The 23,214-nt window shown below is 40.4% G+C and overlaps 2 protein-coding genes across 6 annotated transcripts in view; both read left to right on the top strand.

The window, feature by feature from the left end:
- DIP2B (disco interacting protein 2 homolog B) overlaps positions 1 to 7,905 on the top strand; it is a 68,234-nt gene extending 60,329 nt beyond the window's left edge. For all 3 annotated transcript variants that reach the window (XM_082781258.1, XM_082781257.1, XM_082781256.1), the window contains 7 exons: positions 776 to 946; positions 1,444 to 1,505; positions 1,630 to 1,687; positions 2,241 to 2,315; positions 2,925 to 3,102; positions 3,287 to 3,410; positions 3,931 to 7,905. In XM_082781258.1, the coding sequence (XP_082637384.1) occupies positions 776 to 946; positions 1,444 to 1,505; positions 1,630 to 1,687; positions 2,241 to 2,315; positions 2,925 to 3,102; positions 3,287 to 3,410; positions 3,931 to 4,183 (921 nt within the window). In that variant the 3' untranslated portion in view covers positions 4,184 to 7,905. The remainder of the gene's footprint in view (positions 1 to 775; positions 947 to 1,443; positions 1,506 to 1,629; positions 1,688 to 2,240; positions 2,316 to 2,924; positions 3,103 to 3,286; positions 3,411 to 3,930) is intronic.
- A 2,085-nt stretch (positions 7,906 to 9,990) lies between these two features.
- Positions 9,991 to 22,986, top strand: ATF1 (activating transcription factor 1). 3 transcript variants are annotated; one of them, XM_082781238.1, is made up of 8 exons: positions 9,991 to 10,152; positions 14,407 to 14,523; positions 16,333 to 16,461; positions 18,214 to 18,314; positions 19,349 to 19,479; positions 20,282 to 20,461; positions 20,564 to 20,723; positions 21,131 to 22,986. In XM_082781238.1, the coding sequence occupies exons 2-8, from the start codon at positions 14,413 to 14,415 to the stop codon at positions 21,273 to 21,275; spliced, it is 957 nt and encodes a 318-aa protein (XP_082637364.1). In that variant the 5' UTR covers positions 9,991 to 10,152; positions 14,407 to 14,412; the 3' UTR covers positions 21,276 to 22,986. The 3 variants fall into 3 exon arrangements, with proteins under 3 accessions (XP_082637364.1, XP_082637366.1, XP_082637365.1); XM_082781239.1 differs by having other exon boundaries at positions 10,086 to 10,152; positions 14,407 to 14,479; XM_082781240.1 differs by lacking the exon at positions 14,407 to 14,523 and having other exon boundaries at positions 10,043 to 10,152.
- The last annotated feature ends 228 nt before the right edge of the window (positions 22,987 to 23,214 follow it).

Raw genomic sequence — 23,214 nt, 5'->3', positions numbered from 1 at the left:
TGCAGAGGAATTGGTTATATAACAGTCTGCAGTGAAGGCTCAGACCAGCACATGATGTAAAGCACACACGTTAAATGCTTGGCTAAATAAAGGTGTTTTCTCTTGAGAGATGAGAGGAAGGAGGGAAAAAAAAAAAAAAAAAAAGCTATGTAAAAGGCTTGAGGTGGCTTTTTGCATGGGTTTACTGAAATAATTTGTGTATTCCATTTACAAGGTTAAGGATTGGTCTTGTCCTGTTGGTTGCATAGAGTCCTGAAGGTGCTTACCTTGTCGAGTGTCACCAGGCACACGGAATAATGCACAGGTTTGAACAGCTGGCTAGTGCAGTTCAGTGCCCTTGTGATCATGTCTAGAAGGAATAAGGGATTCTGGTCTAAGTTTTGTTGAAGAGTTGGTGCAGCTTCAGTAAATGACTTTGCAGCCTCACTTGGTTTGGTTTCCATGTATATAAATAAGGAATAACAGATGTAATCTTATCTGAAAGGCACTGCAGAAGCACATGATGCTACACTATCTCTCAGAAGAAGGAGCAGTGTCGATGATTTTGTTGTAGCAGTATTTCTAGGCTCTAGTCAGACACATTTTATAACTACACATAGGAGCTGAAGAGAGGAAATGAACACAAGAGCAGAGTTTTTCTTGCATTTCTAGAGTGATTTCTTTGGGATCTAAAGGATAAAAAGCAAATACCACTTTTTAGGTCTTGGAGCAGTGTGGCAGAGGTAATTAACACATACAGTCCTGTGCACTCATTTGTGTCTGCACTCTTTTCCAGTCACGAGGAATTAATCTGTCCTGTGTCCGGACGTGTGTGGTAGTTGCGGAAGAACGACCACGAGTTTCTCTCACTCATTCCTTCTCAAAACTCTTCAAAGACATTGGCCTGTCATCTCGTGCTGTAAGCACCACCTTTGGATCAAGAGTCAATGTTGCTATCTGTTTACAGGTAATACAGGTGCCTTCTAGTGCATATCTTGTCCCTGGCATCAGATTTCCAGATTCCATTGTATTCTGAATTGGTAAACTTCCTCATCTGCACATGCTTCTGTGCTGTCTTAGCATAGCCCCATGTCTGCTTTGTAAAGAACAGCAAGCACAAGGTTTAAGCAGCTTTTGTTTTCAGCTGCATCAGAAATATTCAAAACTACTGAAACATGGCATTAGAGGACTGTTTAGTTCCATGTAAACAGTAACTCTAGTTGCCCCAGAGCTGAGAGCTGAAAGTGCTTGGGCTGTTTTCCCCCTCAAGATGCATCTCACACTGTTGTTACGCTTAGTATAGAGAGAAATAGGCTGCATTTACTGACATGTTTCCTTGAGTGCAACTGCAAAGGTAGGGAAAAGCAGATATGAATTCTGCTGTGAGTATGAAGTTCCTGGAATGTTTGAGCTCAGGCAGAGCTTGCATAAAATATATATATTTTTTTGCTATTTACTCTTTAGGGAACCTCTGGGCCTGATCCCACCACGGTGTATGTAGATCTGAAATCCTTGAGACATGACAGGTACAGTAAGTTTAAGTAAACTTACCAATAACTCATCTATATAAAATGTTGTCACTAAAGCTATCATGCCCCTCAGTAGATTTCAGCTCTTTTCTTTTCCTGACAATGTTTTCTCTGATTTCAGAGTACGTCTAGTGGAAAGGGGAGCTCCTCAAAGCCTGCTGCTTTCAGAATCTGGGAAGGTAACTTCATGTTTTTACCTAGTGGCATGGCACACAGCACCTGATGACCATGCAGCACTTTTTATGCCCTTCATGATGTTGATGTGTAGCTAGGAAAGGTGGTCTTGTGGCTCTTCCAGACGGTTATTTTGGTTTATAATGAGCATGAAACTATTTGGATATTACTATTTTACAGTAAATGAATCATATCAAAAGTGTTGTCCACAGTATCCTTGAAATCAGGTTCCATTTGGGATTTACTGTAGCTCTTACTGCCTTTAAATGAATTAGCAGAAGATGTTTGCAATAATTTTTAACACTGAAGTCTTCAAAATCAAAGTTTAGCAAAATCTGCAGGCCTATAATGCCTTTCCTGTGTGGCTTTGCAGACGTGAAATACTTCCATACTGGAGTATTGTACCTGGAGTGTACATGCCCTAGCGTGTTTTTACATGTTTGTAGTTTCCATGGGTGAACTCATGCCTTTGTGGAGGTAAATGAACAGCCTTTGTATTGTAGTTACGTGTGAAGCTGACACTAATACTGATTGCATATTCCTTTTTGTGACCTTTAGATTTTACCTGGAGTCAAAGTAGTCATTGTTAATCCTGAGACAAAAGGACCTCTAGGAGATTCTCATCTTGGAGAGGTAAGCACAGATTTTACTTTTCAGATAGCTTCTCCTGTTGTCTGTTTCTTGATCTATATTCTCTCTTTTTAATTACGTAAGTTGCTGGTGAGTAGCAGTACTTGTAGGCCTTTTTTTTTGTTGAATTATGCTGGAGCATTCAGATTTAGGGGATGTTATTTTAGTGTTAAGTTTAAAGAAAAAGAAAACCTGCTAGAAATGAGGGCTTCTTCAATTCTAAATCTTACATGACTGGCTTCCAAATAGATCAATGTTACATTTTGCTCTCCTTATCTGAATCACACACCAGTATATTTAATCTGTGTTGACAGATTGCCATCAATTGTTGGACTCACATGTTATAAAAATCCAGGAATTTATAAAAATTACTCAGACCTCAGTTTACAGTTATTAGGAGAGAGGATCTGCAAGATGCATTTTTGATATCCTATAGGATATTTGGGGGTTTGAGCTAAATGCAAAATATTTTTAGACCTGAAAAATCTTGTATATCTTTCTACCTAACTATAACCTCCTCATTACATTTTATTATCTGCTTTATTTAAATACTCAAAACATGCACTGTTGTTGTAGTGTGTAGATCTGACAGTTTTTCCACTTCTAATACAGATTTGGGTAAATAGTCCACACACAGCCAGTGGCTACTATACCATCTATGACAATGAAACCCTTCAAGCTGATCATTTCAACACTCGTCTGAGCTTTGGTGATGCTGCTCAGACCCTTTGGGCTCGGACTGGATACCTTGGTTTTGTTCGTCGGACAGAGCTTACAGCTGCCAGTGGAGGTATGGCAGAAATTAGTCTTTGTCTTTCACATGGAGAGTTTTCTTTCACAGAGTGTAACAAATGAATCCTGATCCATGTGTTGGGGTACAGGAGACCCTTGGTTTTAACCAAATTCCATTTATTGGCTGACGTTTTCTGTTTTCATAGTATGCATACATTTCATTTCCCATTTCTCCTCCCCAGAGCGCCATGATGCACTGTATGTTGTTGGAGCACTGGATGAAACTCTGGAACTGAGGGGATTGCGTTACCATCCAATTGATATTGAGACTTCAGTATCTCGAACGCACAGAAGCATTGCTGAATGGTAAAACAGCAATGAAAAATGAATTTAGCCTAACCTAGATGGAATGTAGCAATTTTTATCCAAAGATACAGGATTTAATGGGTGGAGTGGGGTGGCCAGAAGGCAAAGACAGACCCTTACTTTGTGTTACCATCAGCAAGTTGTGTGAGCTTCATATCCATCTATTTTCCCTTCTATAGATCAGAATAATACTGGGCTGAGTCTGTGAATCTCTTCTTACAAGCCTTAATTCAAAATAGAGATTACTATTTCCTGCTTTGTGGTTTAAAGAACTATTCATACGTGAGCTAGTGAAAGGCAGCATTTAGTTCATTTGTCAAACCTGGTAGTACTGAGATGTGCTTGAACTGATCTTTCATATGTTGGGACTGGGTCTTGGAGTTAGGTTGTTTTGAAATACAACGTAAAGCCAGGTGGTAAACTTTGTCTTGGGATAAAAAAATATATAAAACTTTGGATCTTTGTGAAAATAACTGGATTTTCTGGTTTTGTTCTTTTTTTTTTTTCTTTTTAACTACAGTGCTGTGTTCACATGGACCAACTTGCTTGTGGTTGTTGTGGAGCTGTGTGGCTGTGAACAAGAAGCCCTGGATTTAGTCCCTCTAGTTACAAATGTGGTCCTGGAAGAACATTATCTAATTGTGGGAGTGGTGGTGGTAGTTGATCCTGGAGTTATTCCTATCAATTCCAGAGGAGAGAAACAACGAATGCATCTCCGTGACAGTTTTCTAGCGGATCAGTTAGACCCCATATATGTAGCTTATAACATGTAACGTGTATGGGGGAAGTGATGCTCAGAAACTTTGCAGGACCACCGAACGACAAAGGGTGGCTATAGAAATGAAGCTGGTGAAAATTACTAATACTTGATATAAAGTTTGAGATTGCTGCCATATTCCCTTCATCTCATCCTGTGGTATTAAGATCGCATTAACTACCAGTGGACAAAAGGAAATGTGGTAGACAATGGAAAACATTTGTAACAGTTTACTGAAATATTAGCTTTATTAGAAAATGCAAAGTTGACAAGCGTGTGAACTGCAAAATTCCTAAGGCCTTTACTGTAGTGTTACTTTTTTCATCCGTTGTACATATTTGTATTTTTATCTAATACTGTTTTAGGATTCTCTAAGGGGAGGGTTTATTTAGTTAAGATAATAAACTATTACGAGGAGGGTCATCAGAGTTCAGCAATTCCCTACTATATAAAATGTACTTTGCATCTGTACTGTAGCTATTCATTCCATGGGATCACACAACTTATTTAAAATTGTGCCATGACCAAATCAATAACTTACGGAATCTAAGAGTTACTTATTCATATAGATATTTCTTGAATTAAAAAAAAAAAAGCCTATATTTTAAATATGTAAATATTATTATACATAATTCACTTAGATAGAAAATTAACTTGGATAATGATGACAGCTGAAGGTAGGCATTTTTAAGGACAAGTAACTTTTGTGGTCCTTAGCATAATTACATTTGGTTAGACAAATAATGTGAGATACACAAATCTTACACCAGTTTTCTTATTTTAGTACGTAGTCTTTTATTGCTGGCCAGAAGTGTGTCATAGCATGTAGAAGTCTATGATTTGAAGGCACATCTCTATAAATGAGGCTGAAATATTTAAACAGTAACATGCAATCTGGCAGAAATCGCAGTGCTAAGTCCAAAATGCTTAACTGAAATGATGCAAAGTTACAGCCTCTGCCTCCACCCTCTGAAACCTCGTGTTTAAAGGAAAAAAAAAAATCCTATAGGTCAACACACAGTTAAATTCACTGTTTGTGCAATTCAGTCATTATTCCATTCAATTCCCTCTAGGTATAGCAAGAAGCATTGTAGATAGACTTTTTCTGTAAAATGGGAGACCCAGAGTTCTTCAAAACATTCCCTAGAAACAATTACGGATTTCTGGGTTTGGGGCTGAATGCAATTTTTCTTTTATAGGAGGAGGCACAAAAATGAAACGGAGTAATTCTGGTAAATGCTTGTTAAATAACTTCGTGAAAATGAATATTCCAAACTCCAAAATACTTGGTTTTCACATTAGTAACTGTAAAGAAGCAGAAGCCCTAGAGTAGTGGGAACAGGCTCTTGCTGTTAGTAAGTGATTGCACTCTGGGCTAATGGAGAGACAGTGTTTAAGTTTTGACTCATAATTACCTTTCTTTCTTGTAATCCTTAATAATCTTATAAATTCATATGGATGTTAAGAAAATATGACTTTGGAAGCAATGAGAGCTGATACCAGATAGCGCAGCAGGGTTTTTTTTGAGTCAAATATGGTATACAGTGTAAATAAACTTGTTATTAAAATGCTCCACATTACCTCATTCAAAATTTGTAGGCAGTTTTTAAAAGGTTTGTAGTATGAACTCTGAAGATCCTGTGGCAGTTGTCAGAGCAGAACACAGTGTATCTGTAAGCAAATCCCAGTTTTGTACTTGAAAAACTCCTGATGCATTCTGTTAGCTCTGACTGAGGTCAGGAGTGTTAAAATTTAGATGGGAAGTTCTGAATATTTTTGAAAAATATGTGGTGGGGAAATAGATTTAGAAACTGCAAGTTGTTATGGCAAGTCTCAATTTGAGTTCTTTGCAAAGGCTTCACTTTACAGGTGCATATTTTTGAATGACTTCTTTTTCCTGATCTGCCACTGTGATTAAGACAACATCACAGGTGAAATTGTCGTGGTATTGTGCTGCAGCATAGATGTGACAGGTTTTCTGTTATTGGTGTCTAGTTTCTTATTATGTGTGTCCTAAACTACCTGCACATGAAGTTTTTTGTATATCTAGTTTTAACAAATTGGCCACGAAGTAAGGAAGGTGACAAGTGTAACTGTGATTAATACAGTTGGTACTGCAACTACTTATTTAGGGTGCAGAACGCACTGAAGTTGTTACTCATTTTCAGCCACCAAAGTGGGAGAATTTCCTTGTTTTGTTATGCACCACTTTTTAATTTTTCTTGCACAGCAAAGTGACTTGCAGTACAGCCTTCACTTTGTTGTTGCACATTTCAGGAAAATAAAAAAAAGATGGCCTTGACTTTTTCTTACTGAAATTAAAGCTTTATCTAAATTCTTTCAACAATTACCACATTTGTCCATCAAAAATGATTTTTTTTTTAAATTCTAAGATTGTATTTTATTTTTAGTTACCATTTTTTCAGAAATAAAAAGTGGATGTATTCATTTGATCAGACTTCCAGTATGTGGCAGACTGACTCTGAAATGGAATTTTTAAATGGCACACTTGATTTCCTCCCATTTTTTATACGGCTAGATATCTGCTAGTTTCTTATGCTTAGCAAGTTTACTCATGCTGTTAATCTTTGCTTTGGTATATTACATTTCTCTGTTAGAGAACTAAATATACAGTCCTGTCCTTAGAATGAGACAACATTCTATGTTTGATTGCCAGTAAGTGACATATAGAAGCTGGCCAGTTCTGATTTCATTGAATGCTTTTGTCTATGTTTGGCGCAGTGAAAAGCAGTGTATTGGAGAAGTAGTACTATGGAGCTGTGAATCTGGAAACCCTGATTTCTAACTCCAGCTCTGCTAATGACTTGCCACAAGGCCTTCAACAGGTCATTTCACTCCTTCAGTTTCTTCATCTGTAGATGAGGATATTATCTAATCCTTACAACATCCCTGTGAGGTAACTAACTGTACAGCACTAAGTGCTAAGTATTTTTCATTGCTAGCCTCTTTGAGGTCAGGGTCAGTTTGTTCTTCCAAACTGATAAATGATTATTTGGTTGTCTTGGAGGGCTGTCAAGAGATGTGACCATTTCACTTCAAAGTGCTTGCTTGGTGTCATTCCATATGAGAACAAAATGAAATATTAACTTCACAAAATTGGCAGGGCGACTGAAGGTTCTGATGTTGCATGTTCAGGTTCAGACTTGGGCTCTTCTCCATAACTGCTGAAACAAGTGTTGAGTCCCAAGAAGCAGATTCTCCATGCCCATTTGACTTGGCAGCTTATCTAGTTGCAGAGGACAAATTATTTCGTGTCGTTGTCCATCAGATTCCAAGCTAACAGCTGCAATGAAACTTAATCTAGGATTTTATTTTTTTTTTTACCACTTGGAACTAAAATATTTTGTATGTCTTATTGTTTATGAATATTCCCTAAGCAAAGTATGTGGGTACAGGTAATTTCAAGTCCTGTTTTGTTAACATTTGCACTGCATTTCTGATTTAAATAAATGTAATTAAGATGTGTCGTACTAACTGTCTTTAAAAGGTTGTAAAAACGATAAATTTTAGCCCTAAATGCAATTTTCTTTAATTTCTGTCAACCTATTTACCATTGTCAAATTCAGACTACAGCATTATGTAATTATGTATAAAGTTTTTATTTATTTAAAATTAGATTAGATATACATTTTTAAATTTAACATCTGGCTGGACAGTGTTCCATTAACGCATTGATTGTGTTTCCTTTGTCTTGTGTTAATAAATATTGATGCCTGATTGTTTGCTTAGTTCTTTATCTGCTGCTTCCCTGAAGGATTTTGTAAGAAGCAAAACATTGGTTAGTATTTATCATGGTGAAAGGGAGAACCTGTAAGTATTTTTGCAAGTACATTTCATCAAATGTATATAGAAATGTATGAGACCTGAGCCCGTGAAGAGCTGAGCTCCCTGCACTTCACTTCCATGGCAGGACGTGGAGTTTTTTGTATCTGCAGTAGGAGGCTGTTACAGCTTTTGAAATTGGCGTTATAACCGAGATCACTCTTTGAGGAGGAACTAGATGCAATTTTGAGCATGGCCTACCTATATTTAATATTTTACTGTAGTATTAAATATTCCTTATTTAATTTCTGGTTAAGATTCAGGTTTGGTATGTATCATTTTAAACTGGATTCAGTGAGAGATTTATAGTCTCTTAAACTTCTGCAAATCACAACAAGATTTGAGGTTTGTATTGATCTGATGGGACAAACTTTGGTGGCATTTGAGTTTTAACATTTGATAGTCTCTGATGTCAAAAACTAACCGTGGAGTTTTTATGAAGACTTATTTTAAATACTCATAGATATTAAGATATAGTTTAGTACCAGAGAGGATGTAATCAAGATTATAATCTAACACCAGCTACTGCCTCTGTATATTAATGGCTATATGTTTTTGGGTAAGAATATACATAAACACATTATTTACTACAAATGATGAGTGGCAATTTTACCATGGTTTCTTCTGAGCACATTTCACTTTCATTAAATTTTACCTGTATTTTAAAATTACTTGATATTGGGAAAACCTCTTAATAAATAAATGGAAAGGGGGTGGGGGGGATGCTTTGAATTGTTATATTAATCAAGGAAGTTGAAAAAGCCAATAAATCTTGCCTTTTTGTAAATACACATAGATTTGAGTGACCACACTTCTTGGGTGTTTGAAGATTGCTTTTTCAATTGTCACAACTCTGACTCAGGCACGTTCTGTGGTAACTTCATATACCGTGGCTTGTTTTCTTTGGCCTGGTATTTTCTCTGGGATAAACTTCACAGTTGCATCAGGATGCACTGTACCAAAGCAACCTAGAATAATTGATCAAACTGGTGTTAAGTTTTGCTTGACGGCCTTCCCCTGCAACTCAAGAGAGGGGTAAGGACATTGCTGGTCCCACACCCAGTACAGCCGCGGTGACCTGAGCCTAGAAGCTGAATTCCCCAGGCTTTTCCATGGCCTCCACTGACTCGGTTCAGATGATCGGGTAAGACTTACAGATGTTGCAGTCCTTGGCAACCCTCTCTGATAATGAGCTTATTTACAGCTGCCTTCATGTTCCAGTAAAGCTTTAATCAAAACCCTTTTTAAATATTTACAGCTTGTGCTAGAACAACTGTTATGAAATGTTAAAATCACGGGAAAGACTACTGGTGGTGACGACTGAGTTTACGTTTCCTTTACAAAAATCGCTAAATTTCCCTACTGTGCTGCAAAAAGTGATCTTTGTGAGCACAGTCTGTTCCCCAATGGACTTTAGTGCTGCTTTTACAATTCTTGAGGAAAAAGTCACCATAGCCCACCCTGGGGGGGTACAAGAAGGGTATACCAAAACACTCCCTGCACCCTTTCTGCTTGACCTTTGTTTAGTGTAAAGCAATTAATGTGCCATGCCTGAAATTCCTAAATCCCTTTGCAGGAATAGTTTGTTTTTACCAAAAAAAAAAAAAAAATAGAAATTATAGAATTTGTGTTTCAGCTTCCATGCACTGTCTTTGTATGTTGTGCTTATTATGCTTCTGCACGCTTTATTTTGGATTTCTACACGAATTTCTGTGGCGAATAAACGAGGGGGGGAAGGAGCCTTTCCCTGAGGCGGGCCCTGACCAGGAAGCGCCGAGCCGCGGCCTGCTCGGACCTCCGCCGCCTTCCCGCTCTCGGGCCGGCAGCGCCGCTCTACCTCCTCCTCTCTATGGTTCCCCGTGCTCGGGAAGGGGAGGCGGGCCCTAGAGCGGCCGCTCTAGCCCCCGCCTCCGGGGCTCTCCGCTGGGAGAACTCTATGGTGGGGATTTCTAGGCGGAGGCCTCCGCGGGGACTCTATGGTCGCAGCCCGCCCACCCGCCCCGTCCCGCGCGGCCCCGCCGCGGTTGCGATGCCGCCGGCGCCGCTTCCCTGAGGCGGAGACGGGCGCGGCGGCGGCGGCGGCGGCCGCTCCGGTTCTCCCCACGCTCGGCCACCACCGGCGGGGCCTGGCGGGCCTCTGAGGTAAGAACGGGCCCGCGGGAGGCCGCCCCCGGGCCTAGGCCAGGCCGCGCCGCTCCCCTCAGCGGGCCCGGCGGGCGCTGAGGGGGCGCCCGGGGGGGCTCGGCCGGGGGGAGCTCGGCCCCTGAGGGGGCGTCCGGGGGGGCTCGGGCCCTCCTCGGCCCTTCCTCGGCCCCTTCTCGCCCTGCTCGGCGCCTTCTCGGTCCCTGCTCGGCCCCTTCTCGCCCTGCTCCCCGCTCGCCCCCGTTCGGCTCCGTTTCGCCCTAAAAGCGGCGGTGGTCGCGGTTCCTCGGGGCTCGCTGACAGAAATTTTGGTCGTCCGCTGGTCACCTCAAGATATATATTTTTTTTCAATTATTTTTATTTTTTATTTATTTTTTTTTATTTCTTCCCCTTTTTTTTCCCCGTTTGCACCTTGCTGAGCCCGCTCCTCCAGGCAGTGGTGTCGCGTTGGTCCTGGGTGAAAATCGTTTCGTAACCGTGTGTTGCTGCTGTTTGCCTCCCAGAAACGCAAGGATCCCGCACGCCAACATCACCTCTGCGGTTTCAGTCCGCGGGGTTTTATTCCTCCAGCTCCCTGTCAGTGCTCGCTCAGCTTCGTGTCGCTGTAGAAGGCAGGAGCAGGGAGGGTGAGTGGAAGAAAACACACATGGAAAGTACTCCGCAAGTTTCACGGAGTATTTTTCTGCATGTGGGTAGTCTGGGATCCAAAGCTCCAAGTGGGGACGTTGACTCAGGTCTCCTCGCTGGCTTTCTGGCATGAGATGCGCTGTCATTTGCTTCTGTCCTGGAAAAAATGGAGTTCTGTCAGGCTTCTGGATGAAAAAAACTTTCCCAGAGTGTCTCAGTTGCAGAATAAAGTAAAAAAAAAAAAAAAAAAACAACATTGTAATTGTTGTGAGATACATCAGTATTTGATTGTCGATACTTAGTATTTGAGAACAAATTTCTGTGTCCACTCTTCTTTGATCTCTGAATTTATAAAGTCTTTAAAAATAATCACTTACCTTTGAAAATATTTAAATACTGAAATATAAAATGGGCCCCTCATCTGTTGGATTTAAAAGGGGCAAACCAGAATTGGGTTTCTTTCTTCAGAGATCTCGCACGAGAGCTCGTGTCTCTCTGCCTGAACGTACAGCGTGTGTCTTCCATTATTTTCTTCTTTGCCCCTAGACTGTGCTTTGAAGCTCCATCTGATTGTAGCCATGTAATGAGCATTTAACTAGAGACAATCGCCTCTCAGATAATTGTATTGTAAACAGACAAAACCCAAATAATAAGGGTAAGAAATCAGTGTGCTTACAGCTGGGACACTGAAACAGGGAGTGACTTAAAATCTTCTGAGGATAGTTACCGCACAGGCTGCGGCGTGTCTGTAAGTGGACCTTCTCTAACATTTTTGAGTATTTTTTTTATCAGAATTGGTGAAAGTTATAGATTTTGTTGTTGTTGTTGTTTATGTATTTGTTCTTTTTTTTGGTTGATGCTCCTTGCAGCCACGTTTGGCATTTGTAGCGGTTCCTGAGTGGTGGCTCAACCTGGGGAGCGTGCTGCTAGGCGGGTGCATGAGAACTTAAAAGGTGGCCACTATGAAACACGACGTTCCCGTTCCTGTTTGAAGGGAAGATGTGTTTGGGGTGAAACTCACATTTAAGGTGCAGTGAGTTTGTTTGGCTGCACGCGTCAATTCTCTGAAGTTTAAAAGTCTTGAAACGAACGCGCTCTTCATAGCGCAGCTGTTGCAGAATGATTTTCCATTTAAATTAAAACACTTCAGAGATGCAGCTGTGCAGAGGTGGTGTGTTTGTTCTGAAAAACATCTGCCTTACCTGTCCTGTTATAAAAAATGGCTGTCCTTCAGATCAGAGTGGTGTTTTCTGACTGATAACACATCAGGTGTTTCTTTGAGTTCCCTCACGGTGGTGCTCCTTGTGGCAGAACTCTTCCTTCAGCCCCAAACCATGCAGTTGCTTTCAGCGCGTGCTGTTGTTGGAAATAGTTTTGGCTGTGGTGGAAAAAGGTGAAACCCTCATCTGTCTACCACCTTGGGTCCTTCACCTCTAAGCTGAGAACTTGCAGGCTGAGGTTTGTCACGGGACCTTTCTGAAGGCTGATAGATGGTAATCTCAGGTGCTTACAGGTGGTCGTTCCAAAAGAAATGTCACGTTTTCTCCAGCAGGAGAGGTTGTTTTCATGGGCTAGGGGTGTGTAGGACTTGTTGGGTGAGAGCCATGCCAGGCCAAATAGCGTTTTGCTCCTTCTGGGTGCAAGGCACAATAATAACATTCCCCTTTTATGGTCCTTATTTTGCTCAAATAAGCTAGCTGGATGTATAAGACAACTGCTGGATGGATGTTGAGTGAAATTCTGCAGAGAGCAAGCAGAGGGGAAGTAAAGTTGAAAAAAACGCCTTTATCATGGGAAATATTTGATCTTTTTTCCTGTAAGTAGGACTTCACACCTCAGAGAGAGACAGATCAGCAAAGAGCGTTGTGCTTTCTCCCCGTTTTGTTTGTTTTGAGTGGTTTTAGATCTATCAGTTTCATTGTTTCTTGCAGGCAATTTTGCTGCTGTTGTGAGTCTGACGTGGGGCAAGAAGGCAGAGAAAAACAGTAAAAGGGAGGGGAAAGCAGAGAATGTGGTTTAGCACTACCGAAATGAATTGGGTATTGCTGTAGCACTGGAAATTTATTTTAATTTTCACTGTTGACTGGATTTCAGTTTGACAGTGCCCTGTTTACTTGTAACATTTGATACATGCCCCATTTGCATAGGTATAAGGCGGAGGTTTTCCTTTATAAACCCCCAAACCCGCAGCAGCAGGTATGAGACCTGCCTCCCTTACACATCCATGTGTTAAATTCCGTTTGTTCCTTATCGCTTCGAGATGTTTGAATTGCTCCGGATCTCCATTTTCTCTCTGTTTAAAAAAAAAAAAAAAAAAAAAAAAAGCCCAAACAGCCTCCAAGGCCTTCCAGCGGGCGCTGCAGGCGGCTGAAAAGCGCGCGTCGGGGCCGCCCGGCTTCCTCCGCAGTGGCGCCCAGCGCCCCGCATCCTGCTCCTGCAGAGGCAGCCAGGATAATTCGGAGGAGCTGGAGCTTTCCGGGGGCTGGGAGCTCCCGTGGGTTCCCGAAACGCAGCCGTCCTTTCGCTGCCTCAGCTTAGACGGCGGGTGAGTGGCTTCACGTTGGCAGAAAGAAGCCCCCTGGGAAGCTGGCTCGGTGGCGGATGGCTGTGCCGTGCAGGTCGCGTGTCACCAGGAGCTCCTCGCTTTTTTTTCTCCCCACAAAGCCCGGTTTTAGTACCGAATTGGAGGAGTTCTGCGCGGGGACTCCTCAGATGAGTAAGGGTTGCAGGAAGAGGATCCTGGGCTTGGTGCGCGCTGACTTTTTACCCTCTAAGTATACGTCAAGCTGCAAGAGCTGTGGTTTATCTCAGTAGGGAAAAATCAATGAGTCACATTTCCACAGAAAGAAATGTAATTTCCAGTCTCATAGCAACTGTCCTTTCAACAGTTTTAAACCTTCTGTGACAAAATGTTTAACACTCACCGATCATCTTCTAATGCTCTAGGCTGGTCCACCCACTCACCCCACCTAAAAGCATGCATTTTTACATCACCAAATCCCCCAATATTGGGGGGGGGATTGCTGTCAAGTCGCCTTGAGCAGTTAAATATAAAATCTTAGAGAGGAGAGAGGTGTTAGCAGCTTTATTGTGAAGAGGTGAAGTTACTTCTGCAGGGTTTATAATTCAGATCCGTGTTCTTTATGCTTTGATTTTGGATCCCTGATTTGTTTTTGTGTCCCCTCAGATGTTTCAGTACAGGTTCGGTGGCAGCTCAGGTGAAATACAGAAAATAATTTCCCCTTATGGCAGGGAATTCGTTAATAAAAATGCTTCGTTTGGGTTTTTTGTTCTCCATCTCGCGATGTGGCTTGTTTCTGCTGAAACGCAGGAGATGCAGGAGATTTATCGACAGTAAACTCCGGCGCAGCGTAGCTTTGGGCCAGGGCCAGCAGTCGGCAAAGCCGCGGGCGCTGCCGGGCTCAGAGGACTCGTGTCCACGTGGGTCGCGCCGCTCTGAACCCAGAGGGCCGGGGAGGTGGCATGCTAACGAAGCTAATTAAAACCGTGCCAATAAGGCTCAAAGCAGGAGGCCCAGAGACTCGACGAAACGTCCGTGGGAGCCGGGCACCTGTCTCCGGATCGCGTTTGTCCTGAAGTGAATTTAACTGGTTGCTTTTCTCGCAGCTGATTATGGAAGAGGTGCACAAGAGCAGCAGTAACAGCTCCGTGACGCCTTCACAAACAGCAGCCGTACAAGGTACAACACTACAGGCAGCTCAGCTCTCTCATATTGCTCAACAGGTAAAGCCTGGGCCAAATCTCAGCAAACATTTGAGGTAGTTAAGAGCCACGGTTTTGTGCACTCCGAGCTATACTCATCCCTGAATTGTAGAAACACGCGGAGAAGAAAAAAAAAACAAACAGAGTTTGAGGAAAAAAAGCAGTTTGTTGATGGATGGCACAGTTAATACAATGGCGTGTATTCAAAATTGCAGAATTAATGCTAGTAAAATGCAAAAATGCAGCCCCCCATTTCTCTTGGGTTGTGTGTCCCCTGACACCATCATCAGCCTGACCTAGAGGAGCTGCCCAGTAATGAATCGAGGGCCTGGTGTTCTTTTTTTTTTTTTTTTTTTTTTTTTTCCAGAAGAAGCATTTACAGCTCTTTTTGTAGCACTGGCAATTCTGGGTGCTCAGCACCATGGAAACACTTGGATTTTAGCCCAACCTGAATATATTTAATGTGATAAAGCCTATGAAGTTGGAAATTTGACATAGTTTCCAGGAGGTAACATCACTTTCAGAGCTTTTAACCTGAATTCCTCATGATTCAAATTTCTGTATCTGAAAGAGCATCTTTTTCTAGGTAAATCTGCTCCTGTAGCCATGCAGCAGTCCTACGAAACATTTTGCAGCTTGTCCACTGCTTACCCTATGGAGGTGCTTTAGATTTTGCTGCAAAATGTAGATAACGACATGAGGTAAAGACAGGCATCCTGTTGTCTGTTTACAGGCTGTTTATCTGATCTGGTTTTACATATGGTTGCCAATGGAACTTAGTATTATGTGAGAAAAATAGAACTAAATAAAAAATTATCCGTGTGAGTTTTAATGATCCCTTCATCTTTTCATGTATTCCAGAGTAATAAAGCTAGTGAAGAAATTTGGTGAGGAAACTGGTTATTTGCTTATGCATCTACATGTATAACTTTAATTGATTTTAAGTGCAAAGGCTTGTGCAAAATCCACATAAAAACACAAATCTGCTAGAATATAATTATATTTTACATTATTTTATAGAGGGGCTGCGGTAGTAACTATTAAGCCTAGATTTCCACTACAACATTAATTTAAATTGATAGTTGCAAAACGTGAGAGAGTAAAATGTTAAAGAGATATCATCACTTTTACGTGGAAAAATCTGCTCTTTGTTCTTCTTCCTTGGCCAGAGCTTCTATACCTTGCCTCCTTTATTTTCTTTCTGCTCTGATATCTTTCCTACAGCCCGTATGCCTCGAACTTGCTAAGTAGATGGGTCAGCTTTTGCTGTCCTTAGCTCTTGTGATTTCTTCTCTTTGAAGTCGCTGAACAATAGCTTCATAATGGTTGCTTAAAAAAATCCAGGAACACCAACTACGTACGTTAATCGTGCTGCTACCCTCTGAGTCCAAGACGCTCTTAAAATGGAATCTAAACTTAAAAACGATAAACTGCCACAAGTGTGTGCCTTTATCAGTAAGCGTTGATGGAGTTATATGGAAGCAGTCACGCTCAGTTAGGCTCGGGGTTGCGGTTCTGAAGAAGTCTGCTCCGTTGTGGTTCATTTTGAGCTGCGTGTATTTAAGCTGCGGCACTGTAATCATTTGCACATAATGCTATATGCTTGATTTTCTCCCTAACCTGAGGCAAGTAAGTAACTGTTTCAGCCTTTTCATATGCAGATACGTATCTGAAAAATGTGCATCTTTAAAGGATAACTTCTGTGACTTAATTGGACTTAAAAGCAGCTTCTGCTAATGCATGTTCTCCACTAGTTTTCCTACATGTAGATACATGTTCTGAACGCTGTAGAACGTGTGCTTTTGTTCATGATCCTTTGATCTCTTGTAGATGTCTCTGAGAGGTCCTGCTCCTCTGACAGTTGTTCAGCTTCCTGGAGAGCAAGTCCAGGTCCAGGGAGTCATTCAGACAGCCCAGTCCTCTTCTGTAATCCATTCACCCCAGGTGCAAACAGTGCAGGTAACTACAGAATGTCTGTTAAACAACCAAGAATCCTGTTCTGTGTGCATGAAAAGACTTGTAAAGGCTTGTCTGACTCAGCCAGGTCTGCCACAGCGCAGCCTTTCTGGCCCTCCTGTAAGAGGCAGTAAGCACTTCCAGTGAAGGTGTTGTGGGGACACGTCATTCTTAATGAATATTTAGGCTAGAAATTATTTGTAGCACTAAAGTTGCCACTGGAGTTGAAATGAAACTTTATGACACTGCCTCCCGTGATAAAAAACAAAACAACTCCCCCCCGAGCTGGTGCTGCTGACAGGCATGCACCCGGTGAGTGTTAACAACCAAACAGGAGAGCACAGAGTAACTCTGTGAAGGAAAGGGTAGGCCTGAGTGGTTGTGGATGGGCTGGTGGTTGTTCACCTCATGTATGCTGCGGCTCCATTTCTGTGGTACCTAAGCATTCCAGCATTCTGCTTGTGTCTCTTACTCACTTGCCATATGATTTTTTCACAAGCCACTTCAGAGGAGTGCCTCAGGGAGTTTACAGGCGAGGCTGCTGCTACTTCATTCAGCTCTTGGCTGCAGAGAGCCCTCTGGGCAGCATGACACTGAAGTTAGATTGTGAAATAACTGTCAAGTGACTGGAAGAACTGTGCTAAAACACATCAATTTGTCACCGATCCTTTGTATTGTGCTTATCTATTCACATGACATTAAATTAATAATAAAAAAGCAAACCTATAATGACTGCATTTTCAGCTGTCATTGTTCCTATCACATCAGATCAGGGAAAAGAAAACACACTTTGCTTTGCTGAAAACAGTTCAGCATCTACTCTACTAGGTTGTCTCGAGTCTCCTTCCTATCATGCTCTAGTTGCAGGGTCCCCACAGAATATATTCTCTCATTTTTCTTAGCAATTTGTGAACGTTGTGGCCTTGTTGCTCAGAGGGAGGAAAAAGTAATCCACGAGCAACTTTTTAAAATGTTGATGATAGGTTGTTCTTTTTGTCTCTGTAGCAGCAGTTAAATAAGAAATGCTTTTCCCAGAGCTGTGTGAATTCTTGTTGAGTTTCTGTTGCTGGCACACAGATAAGTACAAATAAATGTTTCGTTAGTTTGTATTTAATGAGGAGTTTCAGGGAAAAAATGAACACCTGCCAACTGGATGAGAACACAGTGGAATAAGGAGAAAATTGTAGATAATACTTTGTGTATCTACTCCCTGATATGCTGCTGCCTTAAATATTATTTTCATTTGACTCCTATTCTGACCAATAAAATACATTGCTTGTCTGTCTACATAAAGCATTTGAAGCATTTTATATGTCTGTCTTCGTACATAAATGGCGTTCCTGCTGCCATTACCACAGCCTCCTTAGACAAATGTAAATGGGGGAGTGGCTCACCTTTTCAGACCGCATCAGCTCATAAGATTTTTATGAAAATACTAAAGGATTCAATTTTTGTTATAGTATATATTTTAGGAGAATCTCTGGAGTTTTTATAGGGAGTTAATAGGTTTGCATCTTTTGGCTTCTAAAGTGACTATGTTCTGTTTCATTATGACCTTACTGCTGTATTTGGGAATTGCTAGAAATATTAGATAGACGGAATTTTAGATTCAATGCTTTTATTTTTTCCTGTATGTAATTAGCTGCATTTATGTGGTTTTCATGCTGCTTTAGCTCACATGAAATTAAAATGTGTAATCTGTTCTGGGTATTTTCCTGTAGTGTACATGATAACCACATGGAAAGTGTTTTTTAGGTATCTTCTTTGTCTGAGAGTGAAGATTCTCAGGACTCATCAGATAGCATAGGCTCTTCACAGAAAGCTCGGGGTATCTTAGCACGTCGTCCATCTTACCGGTAAGTGCTGTATGTATATATTTTGTACTGTTATTTGAAACCAAAATAGCACCTTTTTTTGACAGCTTCATATAGTCCATCAAGCTCTAAGTTGTTCTCCTTCTCTTGAAACATGCATTGGATCTGTTAGCCATGTTAGCTATCATTTGCCCCAGGAAAGCCTCTACTTAACCAACTGGAGATCAACTTCAAGATGATGTGGTATAGGGAAAATTATTTGTCAGCAGCAGTTTTATTCAGTTATGTCATTTTGCTGAAATGAGGAATACAGTCAAATACTACAATCTAGCATTTGAAGTAACACGTGTTAGACAGTCCATGAATTTACCTGATGCTATTACCAGTGACAGAACAAAAGGTCTAACTTTTAAACTTTTCCAAAGTAAGCTACTCCTTTCTAGTTTATTCTGGCTCTAGACAGAGCAAATGGGGTTTAATTGGATATACAAAGCCTGTTCCTGAGAGAATCAGTAAAATCTCTTAATAGGCCAGTTATAATCCCTGGAAAATGTTTATGATGGAAACTCTGATGCAGGTTTTACTGAAATGAAATGATGCAGTGGCAGTACTAGAGAAACTTCAGTATGAAGTGTTTTTAGGCCACGTTTTTTTTCTGGAGATTGCTGAAATCCACTGTAAATGGTTCAGATTTTCATTACAGGTTTACCAGTCCAAACATTGAAGACTTTTAGAGGATAATGATTGGAAATCTGGAATTTGCACTAACTTGCACATACAAATATAAGTTATTATGAAACAGTAGCTGACTTGAACTGCTCTTAGCTGATAAAATGATCCAAATAGTTAAATAAAAACCTAGAGTTTATAAACTACAGAAATGTAATTACAGAAAGAGTTAGACAGTAACCTCATACAGAATTTTGTTAATTCCTAAAACTGTTTTATATCAAAATGCTGGTGTTCATTTGTGTACTACAAAATAGGGATAGTAGTTTGCAATTGTTACTGCTGTAATTCATAATTTTTGCTTAGTACTGCAGCTGATAAACTCTTTTTTTTTTTTATTTTAATAGAAAAATTTTGAAAGATCTTTCTTCTGAAGATACACGGGATAGAAAAGGAGATGAGGAAAGTCCCGGTGTCTCTACTGTTACATCTATGTCTGTTCCCACACCTATCTACCAGACGAGCACTGGACAGTACAGTAAGTTGTACAAAATATGGGGACATATTGTTACTAAACTTGCCTCAAAATATAGGCTTTTTGTTTATTTGTTTGTTATATATTTGAGAGTAAGGTGAAACTCAACAAGTTTGGTTGTTTATCTTATAAAGTTAGTACTCTTACTGCATGTAACTAGACTGGTGTCTAAAGACTCCAGATTAACTTTGTGCTTCATTGTCTTAATTTTTGCATATTGAGACAAGACATTCAAAGGATGTTGTAACGAAACACATAGCAGTCTTCTAGTGTTAGATTTAGTCCGAATGTGAGGTCAGTAAAAATACCGTTTTATATACCCAAAGGCTCTTCACAGGCTGCAGGTGAATGCCTGCTCCAGCACCTGGAGCACCTGCTCTTCCTCCTTGTTCTCTGACCTTGGTGTTTGTGCTGCTGTTCCTCTTTTTTTTTTCCTTTTCCCCTTCTGCCTTTGCAAAGGCATTTTTGCCTTTTCTTAAATAAGATTCCCCAGAGGAGCCACCAGCTCTGCTGTTGGGCTCAGCTGTGGCTAACGGTTTGTCCATTGTGAAGCTGGCACGAGCAGCTCCCCATCAACCAACAGCTTGCCACTTACACCCCATACGTTTAGTAAGAACAGCGACAAGATCTGGTAGTTGAAGGTGAGAGAAGAAAAAAGCCTTTCAAAACTGGGAATATTTTTCAGCAGCAGGTTGAGATACAGATTTGCCAATTGAAAGAGATGTACGCCCTACAGATTTACCTTTATCTGTATTTTTTAATTTACAACTACAAATATTTTCATGCATGTTCCTTTTTCTTTAAGTTGCCATTGCTGCAAATGGATTACAGCTGGCCAGCCCCGGTACAGATGGTGTGCAAGGTCTGCAGACGTTAACAATGACAAATGCTGGTGGTAGTCAGCCTGGGACAACAATACTGCAGTATGCACAAACATCAGATGGCCAACAGATACTTGTACCCAGCAACCAGGTGGTAGTGCAGAGTGAGTATGCCTTCTGGAAATGGTTAGAAATACTGATCTGTAACGCGAATGCATTTTTCTAACATTGCTACATTTTGACGTCTCACAATGTTACCGCAACAGCCGCATCGGGAGACATGCAGACGTACCAGATCCGCACCACACCAACGACCACGTCCCTTCCTCAGACTGTGGTTATGACATCTCCTGTCACTCTCACGTCACAGACAAGTAAGACGGACGATCCGCAGTTGAAACGAGAAATAAGGCTGATGAAGAACAGGTATGTAAGTGCACTTGGGCTGCTTTGACTTGTTGGCTTCATGTGCTGAAATACATCTTCAAAGGACAAATTATCAGTCTTGCAAGCTGGTGTTGCTGATTGTGCCATTGGTATGGTATGCTGCATCCAGTGACTAAAAACATTGGAAACTTTTATTCAAAACATGCTGCATGTTCTGTCCTACACAATTTGGAGAACGCTATTTTCTCCACTGCAGATTGGTTACCATGCATGCTACCAAATACTGCTAAATTTCCTGCTCTCCACCTAAATTTGTGTAGACTTTACTTTTTGTTCCTGCTTGCAGTGCCAATTCTCTCCTCTTGTATTGGTCAGTACCATAACATTTGTAAAACAGAGAAATCTCTGATATAAAATAAACAATTATTTCTGTTGGTTTGTTCCAGAGAAGCTGCTCGAGAATGCCGTAGAAAGAAGAAAGAGTATGTTAAATGTCTGGAAAATCGAGTTGCGGTCCTGGAAAACCAGAACAAGACTCTAATTGAAGAGCTAAAAACTTTGAAAGATCTTTACTGTCATAAAAGTGTGTAAGAAAAGAAGGTAAAACTTTTGTGGACTGTAAATTTCAGAGGAGAATTTTTTTTTATACTGAATTTTTTAAACTAGATGAAAGGTCAAAAATGAAACTTTTCTACCTAGATTTCACAACTTAAAGACTATATAGATTTTATTTACAACAAGTTGGTGACAAAGTACAAAAAGGAAACAAGAAAACCTCACCAAAATTCCTGCTGGCACAACTGGAAACTTTATAAAGTCGAGATTGCATCTACAATAAAGGACATTCATGTTTTACCAGGCAGGTGATTAGAATTTCTTTGAAAACTTCTGCAAATACCTCTTGTAATGGGGGCAGTATTTGGTAACAATTAAAATGTGGATGAAATGGAATCCTTGCCATAGTTAACATTATTAGTAACATTTATAACCAGTATATGTTTTGATTTCTTACTCTTTTTCAATCCTTACTTTTCCTTTCAGTTACTTGTATGTAAATATTTTTATTTTAACCTGTAAGTTGTTATTTACAGGTGCAGATGATAAAAAAGCTAATACTTTGCTAGAGGTATAAATTATGTTTACTCTTTTTCAGCTGACAGTTTAAAAGTTTTTTGTTTTGTTTTGTTTTTCCAATGTTTGCTGTGTTTATCAAATTTGGAAAGGATCTGCAGAAAGCAGTGAGAGGCCTAGTCCTGAAAATGTCTGAGGCACATTAAGTAAGGTGCTGACTTAAGAGAATTCAACACATCCAATTATTTTAAAGTACAGTTTTGTAGAATGAGTAATGGTGAACGAAAGTTTCTGGAGAATGATTTTACAATAGTTCGTTCTTAGTTGCTGGGCATGATAAACATCTATAGTTGAAAAATAAATCGTGTGCTGATTATATATACAATGAAACATGCACTGCTTATTCTGTCTGGAGATTCTACTGTGCTTTGGAACATTTAAACCAAATAGAAGAACGATAAAAGAAAAAAATTGAAGATATATACCAAAGGGTTTAATGGGGTTCTAATATGTGGTTTGTATGCTGAAAGTAGTGCAAAATTTCCAGACTAATTTTGTAAGGTAAGCGATATTTTGCAAAGTAATGGTATCTTTGTAAGAAAATACTCTATTGAAAACAGGTAGATGGTTGGTATATTTTGTAGCTAAATTGTGATCTTTACAAATTCTGAAATTGAGTTTATATACGTATTTTGACAGTTTATATATTTCATTTTAGTAAACAAATGAAATATTTTGTGAACCAGATTTTCAAGCATATATTTTTATGGATAGTACAAAGTCAAATGAGATCCTCTTTGGTGTAGGAGATATTTGAATTAATTTTGTATGTCTGTAGGCAACTTACAAAAAATGGATCTTAACAAGTATTGGGAAAAAAGAGATCAGGGCTTCCCCCCACCCCGGTTGATGATATCTGCATATTAGATCTGATTGCTCAGAGATTCTAGTTTTTATCATTTTGATTTGTTTCAGGTGAAAGTTAAATGTTTGACATGATCGGGACTCTTTTGGGTGTGGAACCTCCATTTGTGGAGGTGTTCAAAAGCCCTCTGGGACATGGTCCTGGGCATCCGGCTCTAGGTGACCCTGCTTGAGCAGGGGGGGTTGGACCAGATGACCTCCAGAGGTCCCTTCCAACCTCAGCCATTCTGTGATCCTGTGATTCTGTGAAATAGAAAAATGTGTATGCAGTGCTTATTGCATGAATAATAAATACACTATTTCCATAGTTAGGATTGAATCCTGCTTCCAGTTATGTCAGCGGGAATTGCACTATGGACTATGCTATTAAAAAGGTGTTAGAGCTATGTGTGTGTGTTGTGCTAGCTCAGATCTGAATGAAATTAAAAGATGTACTCACTCCCTAGATGTGTACTGCTTATCATATGGTCAGTCAGTATTTTTTATTTTACTCATTTTTGAATTAATGGGCTTCTTAGCAAGCAGAGCTCTTTGC

Source organism: Aythya marila, assembly GCF_965140915.1.
Source record: "Aythya marila genome assembly, chromosome: 30".
NCBI lineage: Eukaryota > Metazoa > Chordata > Aves > Anseriformes > Anatidae > Aythya > Aythya marila.
This window is presented reverse-complemented; position numbering and strand designations above follow the sequence as displayed.

Excerpts from the sequence above, each read along its gene's own strand:
- ATF1 (XM_082781238.1), top strand. The coding sequence starts at position 14,413 with ATGGAAGAGGTGCACAAGAGCAGCAGTAACAGCTCCGTGACGCCTTCA. Across the intron at positions 20,462-20,563 it reads CAACCAGGTGGTAGTGCAGA|CCGCATCGGGAGACATGCAG; the intron begins GTGAGTATGCCT and ends TTACCGCAACAG. Across the intron at positions 20,724-21,130 it reads ATAAGGCTGATGAAGAACAG|AGAAGCTGCTCGAGAATGCC; the intron begins GTATGTAAGTGC and ends GGTTTGTTCCAG.